The sequence below is a fragment of the Molothrus ater genome, chromosome 9 (assembly GCF_012460135.2).
Source record: "Molothrus ater isolate BHLD 08-10-18 breed brown headed cowbird chromosome 9, BPBGC_Mater_1.1, whole genome shotgun sequence".
Taxonomy (NCBI): Eukaryota; Metazoa; Chordata; class Aves; order Passeriformes; family Icteridae; genus Molothrus; species Molothrus ater.
Genome location: NC_050486.2, coordinates 1,003,137 through 1,024,436, shown reverse-complemented (window position 1 = coordinate 1,024,436; position 21,300 = coordinate 1,003,137). Strand labels below are relative to the sequence as shown.

General features: G+C 48.6%; 1 protein-coding gene across 7 annotated transcripts in view; it reads left to right on the top strand.

Moving 5' to 3' along the window:
* PACS2 (phosphofurin acidic cluster sorting protein 2) overlaps window positions 1–21,300 on the top strand; it is a 77,151-nt gene that overhangs the window by 11,779 nt on the left and 44,072 nt on the right. For all 7 annotated transcript variants that reach the window (XM_036387731.1, XM_036387730.1, XM_036387732.1 and 4 more), the window contains exons 2-3: window positions 15,004–15,091; window positions 18,027–18,116. In XM_036387731.1, the coding sequence (XP_036243624.1) occupies window positions 15,004–15,091; window positions 18,027–18,116 (178 nt within the window). The remainder of the gene's footprint in view (window positions 1–15,003; window positions 15,092–18,026; window positions 18,117–21,300) is intronic.

Sequence of the window (21,300 nt, the reverse complement as noted above, 5' to 3'; positions counted from 1 at the left end):
GCAGCCTTTCCCCTGTGATCTCTTCCTCTCAGATGGGCAGTTTTCAGCATCAAAAGGATCCCTCGAAAAGGACCCCTTTAATGAAAATATATCTGCGTGCTTTCTCGATGGTAGAAAGATGATATGCTACTTTCCTGATCAAGTTGCACCCACTGCCTCAAAATGAAGGATTTGCAAGGAAAGCTGAGAACTGCAAGAACTGGATCATATATATTTCATGTTGCTAGTGGATTGTTACGGGCTGAACTCCCTTTTATTTGCTCTTCTACCTCTTCCCTATGCTGTGCCTGAGAGTGTGCCAGAATTCAAGGTGCTCCCATTTCTTTCAGGCTGGGGGGATCAGTGTCTTCTTTCTGCCATGATTCTGCTTTATTTTGCTTAATAGAGCTGAAGACCATTAGTGTAGACTTTGTCCTTGCTTCACAAATAGACTTTGAGGGTCTCCAGGTACTTGGATAAGCTTTGCCTGTTCATATTCAGTCCCAGTGAAGATTTGAGACAGCCACTGGCAGATTCCAAAGCAGATCAGAGGATTTTTTCCTCCCAACACGTAGCATTCAGCAGCTCAAGTGTAAAGCTGCTCACTAAGACAAAACTTTGGTGGCTCCTTACCCTTGGCCCAGGGGGATGTGCCTGAGGATCAGAAGCCTGGATAGTGCTAGTTCAAGCAAACACATGGAGCTTTTTCCAGGGAGAAGGGCTTTCAGGGCTGGATTTTCTCAGTTCAGCCTTCAGTCAGCATGCTCCTGTTTTTCTGACACCTAAATGGCAGGTCCTGCTGGGTGTCTTTAAAAAAACCATTTCTAATAAGCTTTTATTGTCCATTCAATTGTTTCCTTGTTCCAGGATCATAACCTAAATGTCCAAGTGGCTGTTTGTGTTCCTGCTGCACCTGCATTCAAGGCCAGCTTTCTGCTGCTGGCCCCTTGCTGTGCATGTGTGGAGAGCAAAGTGCTCAGCTCTCTTCACACATGCTGATGAACTTGGACCATGCATCTGCCTTGTCTGGGTTTGCATGCTCAGGTTTGCTTGGCACCATTGCTCTCCTGCAGGTCCCAGTAGCCTGATTGCTGGTGTTTTGCACAGCCCTTGGGATCCAGGGGATCTCTGGATTAAGAAAACAGTTGCACCCAGGTGCTGGAGTACAGGATCTGCTCTGGAGCTGGGTTCTGGGTAGGTTTAGCCCGACCCCATCAATGTCCCAACCACTGCCTCCAGTGTTCTGTGGTATTTCCTTCTGCCCTGGCCTCTCTCAGCATTGCCACTGGCCCTGCTGTGGCTTTCAGTCCCAAAAGCAATGCAGAAGGGACAGTAAACCCACCTGGTGAGCATCAGTGAAGTTGTACTGTTCTTCACAAGCCTTCTGGGGAGGGCTGGAAAGGTGCTTTGGATTTTGTGTATTCCTATCTTACGTAAACAGCTCTTGTCAGGAGAGCAAACAGGATTCTTGCTTTGCCAGGCAGCGTGCTGGGCCCTGGGCAGGTGCTTGTGTGAGGCTGCCCCCATGGTGAGCTCTCAGAGGTGCCTCTGGGCCCTTGAGTTTACACACCTCTGAGGTTATTTCACTGTGCTTTGCATCCACCAGGTTGCTGTATTTCTCTCTAGCAGTAGTCAGATTTGCTGATGGTTCATATTTTAGCTGGGAAAAATGCCCCTTGTTGGGATTCTGGTATGTCTGTATACAGAAAAAAATGTTGAGTGGGCTGGGAATAGCTTCCAGCAAAGTTGTATCAGTTTCTTGGAGCTCTTTTGTCTGGTAGGAATTCCTTTCTCTTCTCTCCCCCTTCACATTGCCCTGACAGCCCACCTCTATTCTTCAAGGGCTTGCTGAGGTATAATTCACAATTGAGTGATTGAAGTGAAATATGCACAGCTGCAAATCCATTTTTAAAATGATGCTTCATCATTAAAGCATCTCTCTGACCAGGTTGGCAGCTTCAGTGGCCATCAGAGTGCAGTAACAAGAAGGATTTTGTTGAAAACACTTGACTTTGATTTTTACCAAGCTCTGAGAATGTGTTGACCACTTGCTACTTTTGAGTGCAGATAGGAAGTATCTGGAGCAGGGGAGATCTATGCTGGGGAAATATGTTAGATGTGTCCCTGTGAAAAGGGGATGTAGCTGAGTTTTCCTTTGCTCTCCTCACACTGTGTTGTGGAAATCATATGACAGCTGGAGTATGATAAAAGACAAAAGTTAGAAAAATACTGCATGCTGCAGCTTTCCTCTGCTGTCCCGTTGAATGGAGAATTTTTGCAGCTCTCTTTCCCTCTTTGGATCCATCAGATGCTTTTGTGATTCCTTGCTTTTCCTGGAGTGTGACAAAGCCCAGGGAGTGAGACTGCAGGCACACAGTATCCTGTTACAGTCACAATGGCCCAGTGCTGCCAGGATTTGTGTGGGGCTGCCTGAATCTCAAACATAACAAGATCCAACGTCTGTTTATCAATAAGGTGAAAGGATTTATCAGTATCTAGGTACTTGAATCACTTTAGTGGCAGAATTCAGTGCAGTTTAATGTAAACAATTCTCTAATGTCTGGAAATTCAACATTTTGTCCTGTCTCCCACAGTTCCTGACTCTTGAACAGTGAATTGAGGCTCCTCTAGCTTTTGTTTCTCTGTTCTCTGTCCTCTACCAGCAGACTGCTGCTGCTCCTGCTAAGTCTCCTGGGCCTATCTTGGTTCCAAAATTATCACCACATTTTCCAAGCTATTGCATGAGTAACTTTGGGCTTTTCTCTTGCGAGTGAATTCACTCTCTCCATCAGCTCTCCAAGAGGACCTGCTCTGTGTGGAAGCTAATCTGTGTTTGAGGAGGTACATCTGCAAACAGGACCCCACTGAGGATCAGTCATGGGGAGCCACCTGTGTCCAGCAGTGTTCTTCTTCTGATTCAGGTGTGGAAACAGAGAATGGCTTGGTAATTTGTAATTAGATGAACATTTATGTTTGATTACTTAACAAATGATACACATAACACACCATGTCTTAGTGAAAGGTCATACGACTACCACTGCTTCAGTTCCAGTGTTTCCCTTCAGCCAGTTTCAAGGTGCTTGCTGTGAGCAGACCTCTGCTTCACAGGGATGGAAATGAAGGCTCAAAATAAACACCCTGGAAGTGTAGAAGACCTACACTGGTGCTCTAGAGAGGCTGGGCTCACCAGGATTGTGCTGGAAACATATAATGCACAGAAATACATTTCTGTTGTATGATTAGCCATAGACCCTGATGCAAAGCTTGATGTGCTTGGTATTACCTGTAGTCACTGGTGAAAATCAGATGTTGAGTGGTCCTCTGAGTGAGGACAGAATAAAATCAAGGATAAATCCCATCCTGATGCTGTGGTACTTGGCCTTTTCTTATGGCCACTGATAATCCTCAGCTGTTTCTGTGATGGAAATGCTCTCTGACAGGCTGAGTAAGTGTGCCTAATTCCAGATGTGCCATGCCTCATCCATGAGCACTGCCCACAGAGTGATGCTGATATCTATTCCTTGCTCTTAGCATCACTGTCATGTTAGCATCAGCTGATTGCATCAGCAAAGGCATTAGAGCAGAATGTTGTCAGGGGGCTGAGACTGCTCTGGCTGTGGAGTTTGGTCTCCATGAATGATCTGATGGTGTGATCTTGTTCACAAATGGAGTAACTATCTCTTTCCTGCATAGGCTTCTTGGTAATCCCTCCCTGCAGTGAACCTTAATATCCTGCTGGAGAAGAGCAGCCTCTCATTCAAACTCAGTTTGTTCATGCCTCATTTACCTCAGTCTGCTTATTTTGTTGAGCATCTACAGTTTATCTTGATAAATCCAGTTTCAGTGGGAACTCACAGGCCTGATGAAAGGTTCTGGGGACTGAATGGATTATGATTGTTATAAATTGCTTTTTGTTTTATTGCTTGTATTCAACATTGAAATAATCCTAGAGGAGTCTGGAACAAGTTCTGAGCATCTTGGAGCACCCTGTGTCTTTGAATGCCCACTGTTTTGCTGGCTTACACAGGTCACACTGATGTTTTAATAAATATTCTTGGCAGATTGAACTAGCAAGTTCAGGCACTTGGTTTGCTTTGCTGCTCCCTTATTGCTTTCAGGAATGAAATATCACCAGCAATAATGCTGAAGGACTGTAATCTCTAAATAATATTGAATCTCTGCTTGCCAGCTCAACTTCCCACGGCTGCCGAAGAGGTTTAGAGTATTAAGGAAATGCAAATGTTTTTCTGGAGCAAACCACTGTATTCTGCCTGCCACAGCAAGTGTTTGGCACTGGGATTCTTCTGTACTTCTTTAGTAAAAATTGTGGTTGCTTCTTTCCCTGATAAACTTGAAGGTGATGTTAGCTTTCAGAAAAGAGTGTAAACAGAGTCTGAGTTGCCAGGTTTTCTCCCTTTTTCATGAGGAACACAGAGAAATCTCAGTCATGAGGGGTTTCTACAGAGAAGAAAACAAACAGAAAACCTTGTGCTGAGTTATTTCCAAACAAGTGCTTTCTTTTTCAGTAGTGATTCTTTAAACTAGAGCACACAGGGTATATTTAGATGTAAAGAGATGTACTGTGGGGGAAGGCATTTTTCAGGTTTTGTTGAGAGACGTTTTGAGATCACCTGGAGATGGGGATTTTCCCTAAATGAAGCTGCTCTTACTGAGAGGGGATCAGAAGTGATCTGAAAATTGGAGCTATTTGCAAACCAGCTGGAAGTGCATGTCCTGGCTCTACCCCAGGCTATAAGGTTGGCCTGGTGTTGCAGGTGCCTTCCCTCTCAGGGCTTGGGAAGGGTTTCTTGCAGTCTTTGCCAGTGCAAAATCTGCTGCTGCTCCAGTGTAAGGTCACCCCCACGGGTCAGCTTTAAAGCCTACAAGAGATCCCAGTTTCTGTTAATTTGTGCATTTTTGGTGGGTTCTGCAGCTTCCAGGGCTGTGTTTGGAGAGCTCGTGTTGTGCTTGGCAGCAGGCTGGGCACTGCACCCTCTGTGAGCCTTTTCAGTCCAGTTCAGCTGGTTTTGGAAGTTAAAATTCTGCTTCTGGTTACTGCTGAAGTTCCATCCCTGGCAGCAGCGCTGGTAGTTTCACTTCAGCCATCTCATTCTTGCATCAGCTGGGGTAATGTGTTCAGCTGTTTGGCTTTCAGACTCTTGCTGGATCCCTTATTTCTGTCCTCTGGTGATTTCCTTCCCAGCTTATCTGTGCTCTTCTGAGCAGGCAGTGTGCAAATGAGCAAGTGCTGCCCAGAATATTTGATGGAAAAAATGCAAGGGATATGTGCTGGAGCACAATGTAGCTTCCATCAGAGGCATTTCCTTGCAAGGAGTGCTGAGTGCTTTGGCATTTTCAGGCCTTTTTTGACCACTGTTAATATTGGAAAGCTCCTCTCAGTTTGCCCCTTCCTTTCTGGGGAGACAAATCTGCAAGGGACAGTACCTTTCAGCTGCTCTACCCTCAGTGTTTTGTTCCAGTTTGAGGGCTGTTCATCAGTGTTTCCAGCAAGTTAATGCTGAATGCCCCAGCTTTAGTGGCAGGATTTAGAGTCCTTTGTGAATTATATTTAGTGCTGATGGAGGCTGCTTTGTCAGCTGTGTATCGTTGCCATGTAAAAACCAGCGCTGTTCAAATAAACTCTTCTGGGAAAGAACCACCTTTCTTTTCTAACTCTTTTATGTGTTGGGTTTGGGAACATCCTTTGAGCCGTGGCCAGAGAACAAATGGGTTGCCAGTGTTGCAGTCCCACAGTGAAAGCACCTGTGCACAGGTGAGGCAGAGCTGTGGGGCTCAGAGTCAGAGTGCACAGCTGAGGTGCTGTGAGCATTACACAGGGGGTCTGGCACAGCTGTAGCAATTCTAGAAATTGCTCTTTGTGGAGCTGGTCTTTCTCCTAACCTTCCTTCTTGACCTGCTGTTGAATGCATTGGCGTTTAGAGTTTCAGTTCTCCTGCCTCCTTCTCTGTAGTTCAAGTTGTTAGTTCTGTATTTTTGCACGCTGGAGAGAAATAATTTTTTGGGGTGCTAAATAGTTCTCCTGTATTTTAGGCACAATGGGAATTATGCAAAACAATTATGTTTCAAACTTTGGTAACTAATTTTGTTACTTCTTTGGTTGTCAGATCATTTATCTCTGGGGTCAGGGGAGAAGGGAGGCAGCATTAAACATGGGGCACTTGAGGAATAGTGCAGACCTTGGCTCTGAGAGGTGTTGGGGTGGCTGGCTGCACATGCCTGTCTGGAAGAAGGCCAGAATGGCTGGCTTGGACAGCCTGGCTGCAGTGGGAATGGCATTGGGGTCTGTGAAGTGTTCTAGCCTGAAAGCAAGCCTGCCAGCAAACATGCTTTGCATATCTGATTGCTGTGCTGGCTAATACCAAACGTACCATCAAAGTTCACAATGGTTTTCACTGCTTACAGCTGCTCTGCCTTTACTCTTACAGGACACTGAGTTCTCAGTAAAGAAGCAAACAGCATTTTGGGGTCTAAATTATGGCTGTGTGGTTCTCCCAGCTTGTATATGTTGGGCCACATGGCAAAGTTCACAAACAAAAGCCTCTTCATTGGTACTTGATGCAGCTGGTTTAAATCAAGGTTACAGAAAGTGGTTAGGAATGGTCCACCTGCCCTGGCTTTGCTGCCTTGGGTCCAGGTGGGTCAGCAAAGGAAAAGAATCAAGTTCAAATCCAACCATAAAACCCATCCCCAAAATTAATTTAAAAAATCTCCTACACCAGTTTTCAGAGAGTCTCTTTATTTGAAACGGTGTGATGTGGTTGTCTTCCAAAGAAGCACCAAGTCTTAGGAATTACATGACATCAGGATCTTGGCTTTGAGTGGGAGGCCCGTGTGCCTGACTTGCTAGTGAGTTTGGAATTGTTCTTGGATGGCTGACTGAGAAGTAATTTGATGTGACCCATGGTGTGCGCCAGTCTGGTCTCTGGGGTGACAGGTTGTTCAGCTCACCTCTGTGTCAGGTGATGTTGTGGGAGCTATTTGAAGTGGAGAGAAATCAGGCAGAGAGATGGCACACTGTTCGTGCCCTGAGAGCAAGTTCAGCTTTGGCTACACCAAGAAGCCATCTGTTTTTCCTTGACTGCTTTCCTAGCTGGAGGCTTCCTAGTCCTACTTTCTCCCGCTGAAGAGATCACAGTGACGGATAACGCGAGCAGAATTGAGCCTTCTTTACAAGCTCTTCTGGCTGAGCCTGAAGTCCAGGCTCCTCTTGGCATCGTTTTTTCCTCTTGATGGCTGATTTACAGACAAAGGGGAAGATCAGAATGTTTGAGGCAGAGTCCTTTTTCTCTGAAGATTTGTAGGCCTTGGGGACAGTGTGCTGTGACTGGGACTGTGCTGTCTCCCCAGGTGGGAACAGGAGCGTGCAGAGCACAGTGGGCCCTTGCTGTGGGCTGTTCAGGAATGGGAACAAAAAGCAGAATGACGCCAAGCATTTTGAAAGTAGAGTGGAAGAGTCAATAGAGACCTGTGTTTCCTGCTGTTGAAAGGAAAATACTAAATACTGAACCAGACTGGCTGATGGAGTGCTGCCCCCTGAACCGGCCGGCACTGCGGCCCTGCCGGCTGCGGAGGGGAGCGGCTGGGGCAGCACCGAGCGAGGCTTTTGCCATCGGGCGGCTCCGGAGGGAGCGAGCAGCCACAAGCCGTCTGTCTGTCTGTCTGTCGGAGCGCTGTTTGTCGCACGGCTGCGGAGAAGGCGGTGACAGCCCCAGTTGCTGTGGAGATGTTCCAGCTCCCGGCCCGCTGCTGCTGCTGCTGTGTTTGGGGATGCTGTGCTCAGGCTGAGGCGTGGATAGGGGAGGAGAGCGAGGGTTATCCGGGCAAGGCAGGTGCTGGAGAACCCTGTGCCTTGAGGCACTTATTTAACCCTTTCATCTGCTGACACCTCTAACAGAGCTGGCTGCCACAGCGAGGATTCCCTTGGGTGTGTGCTGGAAGGCTGGGTGCTGCCTTTGTTCTTGCAGCACTGGCAGCTTGGCAGGGGGATGCTGCTGCAGCAAACCGGGGCAGATGTGCTGCTGCTGCTGCAGCAAACCGGGGCAGATGTGCTGCTGCTGCTGCAGCAAACCGGGGCAGATGTGCTGCTGCTGCTGCAGGCCAGGGCAGATGTGCTGCTGCTGCAGCAAACTGGGGCAGATGTGCTGCTCCATGCTGTGAGGTGCATTGGACACAGCAGGAAGCCTTTAGCTCCCATGGTCCTTCTCAGCTGCTGGTGACTTCATGTGGCTCCTGCTGGTCCTGGAGGGCTCAGGGGCGGGTGGGAAGGCTGTGGGCAGGCAGGAGGGCTCTGCAGCATGCCTGCAATAGGCAGTCCCAGTGCTCAGTGCTGTGTGACAGGCACTGCTGTCTGGGGCAGGTTGCATAAGGAAGGCACGCAATGTGAGCCAGGGAGTGGAGGGCTGCTGGGTTTGTTGTGGCTGCCAAGGTCTCTCCTCTTCATTCCCCACCCCCTGATTTGTTTTTTGAGTCTCCTTTTGGTCTAGGGCGTGATTCATTTGCTCATTTGTGTATGTCTTTCTTTGCCAACGTGTGAGGCGTGTGGTGGGAGCTGCCCTCCGCCCTGGCTGGCTCACGTAAACTTTGTGGGTTGTGCCTTTGTTGCCGACTAGCTGAGAAATGAAGCCCTAGCTACAGAAATGGCTTGTCCAGCCCACATCCTAAAGACTCCCCCTCCCTGACAGTGGCGTTTTGGCAGAGGTTAGTAGGTTCTCAAATGGGAGATTGGCATTTCTGAGCTCTACTGCAGTCCATGGGTGTCTCCTGCAAGCTTGAGACCCACAGCTGCCACAAGCCTTTGGTCTGATGGATGTGGCTGTGCCTGGTCTGCCTCCATCTCCTTCCTTGGTGGTGCCTCTGGCTGCTCCAGCTACTACTGAATGAACCCAACAAATATCAAATGTGTTAGTGTCATCTGTAATACAGAAAATGTCATCCTGATGTCTGTCAAAGGAGCCTTAACCGTGAATCAGCTTTTCATTATTTGCTGACTTTATTCTTTAAAGCCAATAAAGCATCTTCCTACTGCCTCAAAACTTTGAAAACATTGATCAAACCTAATTCACCAGTACCACAGGCACTTTAACTGGTGCTCACTTTGGTATCAGGATGCTGTGCAGTCCTGTTGTTCTGGATGCTGGGTTTGGAAGAGGCAAACCAGGAGAATATTTAAGTACATTTGTGCCTGTGCCTGGCTTTGCAGGCAGCATGGTGTGAACACATAGGTGAGTTTGACCAACTCCTTTATACTCCACAGCCTGTCTGAGAAACAGATTTAATCCCTGTTTTGTCAGTGGTTGGGTTTTTTCCTTCCTCTAAGTCACCCTGTAAAGGGATTTGAAATAATCAAATTGAAGAGTAAGAAACCCATGTATAACAATGTGTGCAGGAACTGAGATCTGACTGAGCCCAACAGATGTGTGAAGAGCTACCCCTGCTCTTGCTGAGATGATTTCCTAAAGGGAGAGAAAGCTGCTGTTTCTCAGCAGCCCAGTTCAGAGCATGTAGCTGGAGGTGAGCAGTTGGTGTCAGACAGGCTGATTCCCTGCAGGTGTGACTTGGAACACATCATGTCTTGGCCAGGTAGTCAGAACAGTTGAGTGTGACACAACTGCCACAAGAGATTCTGCTTGGCTCTCTGAAGAGTGTGCGGAGCTGTGGAGGTTTGGGTTTAACACCTGTGTGTCTCACCAGCAGTGCCCTTTCCTTCCCAGATTACTGAAGCACTAAGAAATGAGAAGTGCCAGTGGAATATGTAAACTCTGCTTTTTCACTCAGGGTTATTTGGTTTGCAGGGACCCTGATCCCTTTGTGCCCTTGCTGAGTCCCTTAGAGCCAGCCAGCAATGTCTTGACCTACTGAAGGAATACATCTCTCAGCATTTTCCAATGGTTACATTGGATTAGAGTATCTAAGCCCAGATGTGCTTTACTACTCAGTCATATTAACTTCAAGTAGCAAATGTGCCCATGTGAAGTTCTAGGATCTTGTAAAAATTCTGCAGATCTGCAGAATTTTAACACACCCACCTCCTTTTGCTTGGCCAGTTTGGAGTAGGCATATATGTAATTTCTTTGAAGTGAGCAGGACAGTATTTCAGCTATAAAAGGATAGTGTCTGGCTGTACATGTGTGTCCTTGTGAGGTCCTGGGTAGAACCTGTTGTGTAAAATAAGCTGCCATCCTCCTACCTGGCTGAACAAGACCTGCTTGCTCCAGATTTCTATAGATCTTAGTCTCCAGAATCTTAAGAGCTTAATTCTCTGTATGAATGCTGGGAAGAGGATTTCAAGATCCTTGAGAAGAAGAATAATAAAAATACTGGCTCTGCAATTGTTTCCTGGCTGCTTAAACCTTACTCAAATGGATCTATAGCCAGAACAGCTGATTAAACGTGGGAAATGTGAATGAAGGACTATTAGGTTTCTTTGCAGGTTACTCAGGTTATGTTTCTGTCATGACAGAAACTGGGGTGCCTGACCTCTGCCTCCTCTTTTGATTTCACCTTGCTTGGGAGCTTCCCTGACAATGGGACCAGGATTAGATCATGTTGAGGGAGTTGTCTCATTCAGCTTTGGAAAGTGAGGAAGCATCTTCCAGAGGCTCCTGCTGCTGCCCTTGACCAGAGCCCAGCCCTGATGTGTCAGTGACATCAGAGGACAGTACTCCTGCCCTGCTTTCTCCCCTAGCTAGCTCCTAGGGCAGTACAGAGCCCTGCCTTTGGCATGTGAGTGCAGCCACAGGTTTGTCTGTGTGTTCTTTTCTTCCTGAGAAGCTGCTGGTGCAGCTGGCTCTTGGTGTGCTGCAGACATCCATACCTTCCTGAAGCAGCTGTGTCCCCAAAATGCTGTGCAGGGCTCCTGGCTGGGGCCTCTCCTGCACAGACACCCCTTAGCTATGTGCAGAATGGCTCTGTTTGTCTGGGCAAGCCTGTGTAGGGGGGTGTCTCCCTCCAGTTCTCCTTCCATGGCTCGTGGTTTATTTTGGGACTGATGTGGGTATAAAGTGTCAGCTTGAAGCAAAACACTCAGCGTGGACATTGAAAGCACCGGGCCAGGAGGCTGCTTGCTGTCCTGAAATGCTGGAAATAACTTGGATGGGGTGAAACTGTCCAGTGGCCAAAAGGAAACCAATTCCTTCCTTATAGCCATCGGCTGATTGAGGTTTTCAGACCTCAGAGGAGAGTGCTCCTGGCATGGAGCACTTTCTCTAGGAACAGTTCTTCACAGCTCTTAACCTGGACAAAGGCTATCTGTGTACTACAGTCTTCCTGCCCCAGCTCCCGTCTTGTACTTAGAGTCCCCTATAACTGTGGTGCATCCTGTTGTTATTCTCTACTTCTGTGGGGTTTAATTAAAATGCAGGTCTTTAATTTTTAATTTTTCCTTCCTGTTGATTCGACTGTCTCTGCGTGAACGAGGTCTCAGTGCAATTACTGTGCTCCCTGTGGAGAAACAGGCATTTAATTCAGCCAGCAGACTTTTTCTTGGAGGGGGTTTATTTTCCTGATCTTCCTACTCAGAGGGATGCAAAAGCAAAACATCCAGTGAGTAAAGAATACGACACTTTACTTGGTTGTTCTGGACACATTTGCTGCATCTCAGTTACCAAAATGTTGTGTTCCTTGCAGAGAGCTGCCTCCTTATGCAAAGGGCTTGTGATGAAGCTGCTCAGCACAACTTGCATTAGCAAGGCGAGTTGAAACCATTGGGGCAGTCGAGGTTTCTGTTCAAAACTCTGTTCTTGCAGCAGTGATGTAAAAATATGGAGTTTAATTGTAGCATTAAGGTGTCTCATGATTTGTTGACCTGAGAACAGGACCAGGCAAAAGTACCTTGTGCCTGCTGGCCTTGGGGACACATCGGGGACCAGAGCAGAGAAGAGAGGCTCCTGTTGCTGTTTGGGACCCAGCTGAGCTCCTGGCAGGGAGATCAACTCTGAACCTTCAATAAAGAGTGGAAATATTGGCTCTCTGATTTCCATTGTCCTTATTTAAGTCTGCTTCACTAACTTAGTGCTTTTGCTAGCTGAACTCTCCTTGTACAGCTGTAGGTCACTGCTGAAACATGCAAAGACAGGATTTCTCTGCACCTCCTGATTTGGAGTCCCAGGCTTTCAGAATACTTCAGGTTCTTTCAGCTCCAGACCTGAGGCTTCCTCAGTTCCCCTTGTGTGTGTCAGGTTATTTTCTCTGTGTTCACAGAGATCATATCTATATGTATCAGACACTTCCAAATGTAGCCTTGTTCTTTCTCCATGTCTTTCCAGCTCCAGCTGTGTCTGTTCTGTTTGACTTACTGGTGTTTAACCTAACAGGCTTGTTGATAAAAGTGGCTTGTGAGGCTGATCCCTGTTCTGACCCCTGAGCTGGGAACACAGTAAAACCTTGCTGAAAGAGAAGTGCAGTGTTATCAGAGGCAGTTCTGGCACACAGATCCTCCCTGTACTGTGAGTAATTCGGGATCCTCATGCTGGTGGCAGGGACACACTTGGCATGTGCCTTTTGTTGTGATTTGAGTAAGGTATGGCCCCTTTCTGCCACATGTCCTGAAGATTGCTTTGACTTGTAAGCTGCCAACTTAGACTGAAATAGTGTGTTGAGGGTAAGAGTGATTTGATGGGATTTAAACTGATTTTTATCCATCCCCCACACACCCTGCCCCCCGCCGATGGAGAGGATAAACATTCCATTGTTTTTTGTGTGAAGTGCCTTTTAGTACCAGCAGCCCAGCACTGGGGGATGAAGAAAGCAGATGTGTCCCATGTCTTTTTAAACTGCTTTTGTTTTTCTGATCACTGTAAAGGAGGCTTTTAATTTTTTTAATTTTTTTTTTTCCCCAAGCAGCAAGTGCTCCACAGGGTTTGATCAAAGCTCATAAATGATGAATTGAAGGAATGCCCGGTGGAGAACAGAACGCCCTCCTTGTGCTCTGCTCTGTGTGCTGAGAACACCATTGTTTCTTCCCGTACCTTTTCCATCCTCGAGCTCGGGGCTGCAGAGAAAAGGCCTTTGTTCCTTGCCTGTCAGCTGAGACAATGGCAGTGTGTTGTCCTACCTCTGCTCTCAGCACCTGACTGGCCGGAGCTCTGTGGGTTTTGGCAGGCTGAGCACAATTGTCCTCCAGCTCCAGCGTTACAAAGAAAACAAACGGCTTCACAGCCTCCCTCCTCCAGGTCCTGGCCCACGTGTGTCTGTCTGTGCCTGCTGTTTCCTTTGGGATGCACAGGAAAAGCCAACACCCTCTCCTGTGCTCCAGGTTGAGAGGTGCAGCTTCACCTGACTCCCAGTGCACACAGCGGGACAGGAGGGGACAGAGGCCCTGGCAGTCCTGGTTTTTTGTACCTCTTTGTAACTTCTGCAGCATCTCTGGTTGTGCTGTCTTGTGATGCAAAGCTCTGCAAAGGAGAGAGCTGTAGTCCTCTCTTGTCTTGGTTTTTGGGGGTTTTAGCAGGAACAAGAGCTTTGCAAATGAGGAGGGAGAGCAGATGGCCTGGGCTGGGGTGGAGAAGAGGCTGTCAGGGACATGTTTGGAGAGGTGCTGGAGTGCAGACCTTGAGCCTGGCTCTTCCCTGCTGCTGGCCCTGTGTGAGAGACCAGAGTTCAGGCAGAGCCACGGGTGCTTCAGGATGAGAGCAGCAGTACTTGCTTCAACACCTGCCCCCACTCCTGTTGGGAAGAGCCTTTAGCTGCATCTCTCCTGCTGTTTTACACCCAGGCTGATCCTGTCTGCCCTCAGGCATTGCAGCAAACCAGTGGAAAAGGTGGTGGAGGTGCAAGTTAGCCTTGCAGTGCTGCATTGTCAGGCACCTGGCACCAGTGTGAAGTACTGTAGTTCAGGTGCAGGCTTCAGTCAGTGGCACTTGTGCCAAAATCCAGCATCAGCTCCTCTTTCATTCCCATCTCCTGCTGGACTTCACCTCTCCATGAACAGCTCTGATGTTACACTTGATCTGGGAGAGAGAGCTCAGCAGTGGGTTTGAGAGGAGCAATGCTGATGCCTGCTAACATTCCATGCCAGAGATGCCCATGCCATGGAGTAAGGACCTGACACAAAGGCAGTGCTGGCTCCTGGCCAGTGTGACAGATGATGTCTAGTCACTACAGCCCGCCCAGCAACTTTCTCTGGCCTCTGCTATCCTCAAACTGAGCTGTCTTGGCTTCAGGTTTATCTTTGCCTGAAGTTTGTTTAGGGGTATGCCTCTGAATTCCCTCAGCTGGTGGTAACTTCTGTGAAACTGTGACAGCACCAATGTTCCCGATACCCAGAGCCTGAACTGGGCTGCAGAGGCCGAATTCCATCTGCTCCCAAGCTCCCTGTGCTGGGAGGCAGAAGTGCAAACAGCTTTAACCAGAACAATGTAGCATTGCCTGGGTGAAGAATGTGATTTACTTGCATATGTGTGGCATGTGAACACCAGGGCCAGAGGGCACTATTCGAGTCCTCTCCTTTCTCTTTCCTTTTTTTCTCCCTGCCCTTGCCTGAGCACTTGCTAGCACTTTTGTTTGGGGGTGAGCAGAAGAATGTGTGGGTTGACAAGAAGAGGTGGGAGCGAAATCTTTGGGAGCCAGGAGTCTGAAACTGAAAAAGCCAACAATTTAGGAAAGCCTTGTAGACAAGTTTAAAATTAGATTGACCCTATGCTTTCATATTGCTGGAATTTAATTCCTCTGACCCTGAAGCTTTTGGTCTGGCTCAAAGCAAGGGTTCCCAGGCTGTGGTCAGTGGAGGCCAGTGCTGTCTGGGGCTCTCGTGTGGCCATGGGTCTGTATCAGAGACAGATGCACCCCCTGGCCACCTCCTTGTATTTATGAAAGGTTGGAGAAGTTCAGTCTTGAGAAGCCAAGGAAGCCTCATATATTTCTGCTGTCTTTGTCGGTATCAGCGTGGGGCTTGTGTCTGGAGCCTGTTCTCCCTCAAACTGGGATACTGTTGCGTGTAAAAACTGATCAGAGGTTTTCCTTTTTCAGACATGATTGTAACTGTTTCTCTTCTGTTCCTGTTTGCAGGTTGTGCAGCTTGACATTAAAGAAACTGGTAGTCTTAAAGGAATTGGATAAAGAGCTTATTTCCGGGGTCATTGCTGTCAAAATGCAGGTAATTACTGTCCAGTTCTAAGAATTGTGCTGTTTGACTAAGAACACTGGCAGGTGTCCAAACTGAGCTTTACCCCCATGTAATGATCCACAGATTTCTGCAACTTCACGTTGCATCCACAGACTTCTTCCCAAGTCCATCAGGGAGTTCTGGATCTGTGTAGACTCTTTTCTTACCCTTCTCCCATGTTCCAAACTCATTTCACTGTTGTAAGTGAAGAATATTCTTCACCAATGGCTCAGCATGAGCTTATCTGCATGTAAAAATGCTCTTCACAGATCACATGTCCCCTTTCTTCCTGAGCTGGCACTAAATCCAAGCCTGGATCTCTGTTTACCAGTCTAGGGCTGAATATCTTGGTAACTGGGTCTTGGTTTGGGGGAGTCTGGCCTTCCCCTGCTGCTGGGCAGCTCTCCTGTTGAGTCTGTAGCCAAGCTTGTCAGTGGGTTTGTAGGGTGCCTGTGCAGACTAATTGCTTTTCCTAAAATACAGTTGTCATCCTAAGTAAATATCCCACTTCACAGCAGATGTTTGTGCCATTTAATGAGGTGCCTCCATGTAGGTCACTCTGCCTGGAGGGGGGAAGGAAGGGGGCTCGGTGCGTCACAGCGTCGCTGGGCCCACGTGCTCCCATCACTGCACACCCTCAAGTGCTTAACCAGGAAAAGCCTAGCAGACCTATAAGTAGAACATTAACTGGGCTGAAAAGCTGCTGCTTTTCAAATGAAGAGCTAAGCAAACCCCTGCAGAGAGCTGGTTGTGTCAAAGCACACAAAGTCTCATTTGGAAGGTGAAATCAGGAAGGAAAAACACATAGCTGAGGATTTAATTGGTATCTCTCATCTCTGAGTGGTCCAGCTGGGATAAAAATGTGCCAGTCTTAAGTGGGACGGGGTTTGTGCACCCAGAGCAGAGGGCAGAAAGGCAGAGAATTGCTTCACACACCTGGATTTGTGGCAGCCTCAGAAGAAGCACTGCTGTGGGTTTCCAGGCTGTCAGATACTGCTTATCAAGGCTGAAAGCTTTCCATATGTTTGTACTCCTAGATGATGAATGCATCACTGTAAGCACCTGAGGCTTGTCAGAGACTGATCTGTGCCCAGAGAGTGCCAGGCTTGGGTTGAAGAATTCAGAAGCTTTTATTAGAGCAAGACCTTCTTTTCCTGTCCAGGTTACTGCTTGCTTACACTTTCTGTAGGTGAAAGCTTGCCCAGGCCCACAGATCCAAAGGGAATTTTAACACGTGGGAGTTTCACGTCCCATTTTGTGTGTGGGTTGTGGTCTGCCCTGCTGCAGGGTTCAGACACTGGAACCTGAGCAGTCCTCTCCACACCAGGCCCTGCTATTAAAAATCCCTTCAGATCTTGCAGGTTATGATGCTGATGCTGACAGGCTTTTCCAGGGATGCTTTATTTGCCAGCACTCAGGTTTCTGACATGGCTCTTGTTTGAGGCTGGTGGCACTGGATCATCAGATACAAGGTCTCTGTCAAATGACTGCCTTTGTGTGGGGAATTGCACTCAAGTTGTCAGACACCAGAGCCCTTCCAGAGGGGATGACTGAATTCAGACCTAATGAGAGCATCTTACCTGCATCTCCCATGTTTCCTTGCAGCCTCCAGAGCAGAGATGTTCAAAGAGTTGTCAGCTGTGTTTCCCGAGCCGTTGCTCTGTTTATCTGCTGCAGTCTTTTAAAAGCAGCTATATTTGGTCTTTCATTAGGTTTTGGTTGCGTAACCAGCAAAGCAAGATTGCTGCCATTAGGAGCTTTGCACAAATGGAGCAGCTGCTGCTGTTGCCAGCGGCCAGGCTGGCTGTGCCTCACTGGCACGTGTGCTGCTTGTCCTGGGGGCAGCCCATGGGTGCCTGGCTCTGCTCTGTGTGTGCTGTCCCAGCTGCTGGAGCTCAGGCACCTCGGTGTTCCCAGAGAGGAGCTGGAGCTGTGCAGGGCTGAGGCAGGGCTGCAGATCACGGCCTGAGCCGTGCCTTTGGGGAGGAGGGGATGGAGACAAGGCTCTGCTGCTGTCTCATCTGCTGATGCTCTCTGAGGCTGATGGGGCAGACCACATTTCCCCCTGGATGTAGCTTGGAGGTGTTTACCCCCCCAGTCTGTCTCTGATTTCCCAGATGCTGCTTTTTCGAGAGCTCCAGTTCTGTGCTTCTGGGAGATCAGCCCGTCTGGACAAAGCCAGATCTGCAGCCTCAGCAGAACGCTGAGCCAGAGACCTCTGAAACTTGCACTGTGTTTGAACAATGCAGAAGGGTTTGCTAGGCAGCAGTCTGTCATGTTTTCCTGCTAGTTTTCCTTCAAACATTGCCTGAAATGAAATGCTCACACAGTAAATAGCCTGGTAACTCTGTTAGTATAAAGCAGCCCACACACAGGGTTGATTTGGAGTTGCCCTGTGATACATTAAATCTCCAGACTCCACTGAGATGCTTAGTGAATTTTTTCTTTAATATCCCTAGCTACTGGCAATTGTTTAAACAGGTTAAAGTCCCCATTTTCCCCAGGGAGGGGTGTGTGCACAAAAAGAAAAGCCTAGTCTGCCATGGCTAATGGCAGAGATTTAAGCATGATGCTGCAGCTCCAGACCCAGGAGACAAGAGCCTTGTACCTATTGGCTGAAGTGAAAATAGGAGACTTCAACTCCGGGGATGGGGGTTGACTCACAGCTTTCCAATGCTGGGGTTTGGCAGAACAAAAGCTGCATTGTTGCAGTTAGGGACAGTAAATATGCCCAAATCTTTATTAGTCAAATATCTCCCTTTCATCTCATTAATATTTCACAGAAGTACAAGGTCAGAGCCATCCGTTCACTTCTCTGTGGTAGTCCCTGACAACGTTTCCTGGTGTGCAGTAAACAGGGCTGGGATGGGATGTGAGAGGTGCCTTCGGGGCAATTCACCCGCTGCTGGACTTTGTTTCCCTGCAGGGCTCCAAGCGCATCCTGCGCTCCCACGAGATCGTGTTGCCCCCGAGTGGACACGTGGAGACAGAGCTGGCGCTGACCTTCTCTCTGCAGGTAGGGCTGGGGCCGGCTGCTCCTGCCGGGGCTGCTGCTGCTCCCCGGGGCTGCTCTGCAGGGAGCAGGGCAGCCTGGGGGCTCTGAGGTGATGCAGGGCAGCCTGGGGGCTCTGAGGTGATGCAGGGCAGCCTGGGGGCTCCCAGGGGATGCAGGGCAGCCTGGGGGCTCCCAGGGGATGCAGGGCAGCCTGGGGGCTCCCAGGGGATGCAGGGCAGCCTGGGGGCTCCCAGGGGATGCAGGGCTGCCTGGGGGCTCTGGGCTGCAGGTCCTGGTGAGCAGCAGCACAGCTTGTCTGAATCTCCTCTCACGGGGCTGGAGCAGGGTGCTGACTCCCAGCTCCTCCACAGGGCATCCTGGAGCAGGAAGGCTTTGCATGCTCTCCTCTTCAAGGCATAGCTGTGGCAAGAGCTGAAGCAGAGTGAGTTGGCTCTTTTTTGCCTTTTGTTGCCTTGTTAATGAGCAGGCAGTGGAGGATGGCAGCTGTGAGGCTGGTGTGGAGTGTCAGGCTGACAGAAGGCAGTAGTAGGAATGAGTCAGGTGAGTCTCTGAGTTGCAGTTGCTGAGGGAGGCACCATTTGGGGAAGCAGGAGCAGTGTGCTTATAGTTACTCCTGGCTTTGGAGTCACAGGAATAGCTGGGAATTGGAACAACTGTATTTTTTGGTTCCTCTTTTCAAAGCCAGCTGCCCTGGTGCTACCTCCTGAGCAGGGAAATAAGGTAAATAAGAGCTGGCTTGCTGAAAGTGAGAAAGAGGATCCTGCACACATAGAGCAGAGCCAGACAGACCTCAGGAGCATTGATACCTGGATTATCTTTGTTTTGTGACTGTGGGTTAGAGCTTGACTTCAGGACTTTGATCTGGTAAGGAGAAAGGCTCAGGTGATGATGTGAGGCTGGTTGTTACTCAGACCTGTGCAGAGCTGAAGCAGGAAAGCTTTCACTGCAGACAGATGATAACCCTGCAGCTGCCCAAGCAGATGGCTGGGTTAACTGCAGCATTGCATCCCCTGTTTTATGAACAGGAATAACCAAGCTGCATGCCAGGAATATCTACACCTGAATCCTGTGGCTGCAGCTTTCCCATGGTTGGGAGCAAAGCTGTGAGACAAGCCAGGTCTCCCTCTGCCAGTCCTGTGTCAGCAAGGAGCAAGTCTGCAGATCTTTTTGGAATTCATTTGGATTATGGTGTGTTGGGTTTTTTCCTGGGGCTCAGAGCAGTGCTGCAGCAGGGTGCAGAGCACTGCCTTTAACTCTCTTTCCCCTGATGGGGCTGGGGATTGAGCCAGAGCAGGGGAGAGGAGGGGCTGTGGCACTGAGCCTTCAGCAGAGGTGAGTGAGCTTAAAGCAGAGAGGTGCTGCTGGTCTCTGACTGCAGGAAGGGTTGGTGGTCTTGGATGCAGTAAGGCTAGGGAAGCATTCATGAAACAGCACAGCTGGATTTTTATGGCAATTTTTACTGCTGCTTAATTGGACAATGGCTGAGAGCTACTTCTAGCTAGCAGCCATAGCTTAATTCAGCTCCAATCTGAATTTAGTGCCTGGGATATATTTGAGAGTGGCCATGGGCCACAAAGTAAAAGCATGTGTGTGTCACAGAGCAGGGTTTTGTTGTCTTGCAGCAGTCAGTATCTCCATATTACACAGTCAGCTCTCGACACCTTGTGCCTGCCTTTGTGCTGCCTGCCTGGATTTGCAGCCCCTCGTGCCTTTGTGCTCCCTGCCTGCTCAGTTCCTTCTCCTGGGTGACATTCCTGTCCTTTGCAGGGAGTGTTCCCTTGCCAGAGCTGAGCTAGGGGTGTTCAGCTAGGGTGAGCAGCCCGTGCTGTCTGGCCTGCCTGTGCTAAGAGTGAAGGGAGGAGTTTCCTGCTGCCCTGTCACACAGCTGAGAATGGAGTCTGTGCCCTGTGCAGTCCTGCTTCCCCTCCTAGCCAGGGCTAAAGCTAAGCCAGCAGCAGCCCTTCTGGCAGGTGAGCTGTCATCACCCTTCCTGCTGGAATGTCTGCTTCTCCTGACCCACACTTCTGTGGCTTCACAGAGCCCAGGGAAATTCCCCACATATTCCAAGCACAACATCACAGCTCTCTGGCATTAATTAAGAGCTCTGCACTTAATTCCTGTCTTTAATCTAATAAACCTTTCCAGATGGGAGAGATGACATTATTGGGGCTTCAGAAAAAGTCTTGCCCTGACTATCACTGTTCTGATGTGTGCATTTTTTTCACCCCTCAGAGGTGCCTTGAGGTGTTTGGTGCTCCCCTCTAAAAGCTTTCAAACGTTTTAAGTCAAACTGTTTTCTTCTCCAGTCTCTGTCACGGATAGACAGACACTGAAAAGTTTGTGTTGAAGCAATTCTGAAGAATTGATAAGTCATGGCTGATGTTAAAAAAGCTGGACTGTGCTATCAGATAGTTCATCTTTTCTTCTGGAGGGCCTTGCTCTTGATGGAGGAACTGAGTGGCCTGAGTCTCTCTGTTCCTTCTTTTACCACCTCTGTGAATGCTCATCAGAGGTGGCCAGAGCAGTACAGCTGAGAAAAACAGAAACTTGTACATCTATGGACTTGAGCTTTTGAATCCCAGAAAACTGGACACATTCAAACTGAGCTGGCCTGGGAGCAAGGGTGACTTGGGGCTTCACTTCTAGGTTTGTACTTAAACAGCCTTGGTGTGGCTCAAATGCTGTGAACTGAGAGCAAGGAATCCCTCTTCCCTGCTGCCCTTCCAACATGTAGAAGGGCCCCAGAAGCAAGAAAATGGTAAATTTGAGTGTGAAAGGGGCCTCTGGCTTTTTGAGCCCCTCTCCCTTCTCTCCAGTAACTTTATTCCATCCTTCTTTAGGGAAGTTGCACATCTGTAGGGTCACAGGCTCTGTGTGTTTTGGGATTGTCTTTTAGCCAGGTGGGTTGTTGTTCCTCTCTTTGCAATGCCTCTGCCTCGGGCAGTGAGCAGTAGATCCTGCCCTTGCAGGGCAATCAGCTAATTAGTATTCTTCTTGTTTGGGTGGCCACTGCTCCCAGCTCCCTGCAGAGCTGTCAGGCTTGCTCTGGACTGCAAATTAGTATCTCAGGGGTTTCTTGTGGTGTTTGCTATTTGATTTTATCAAGTGTTTTGATGGGCAGGAAGTTAATTTTCATAATGTCCCAAGGAAAAAAAAAAAAAAAGAAAGTAGTTCTTCCCTGCAA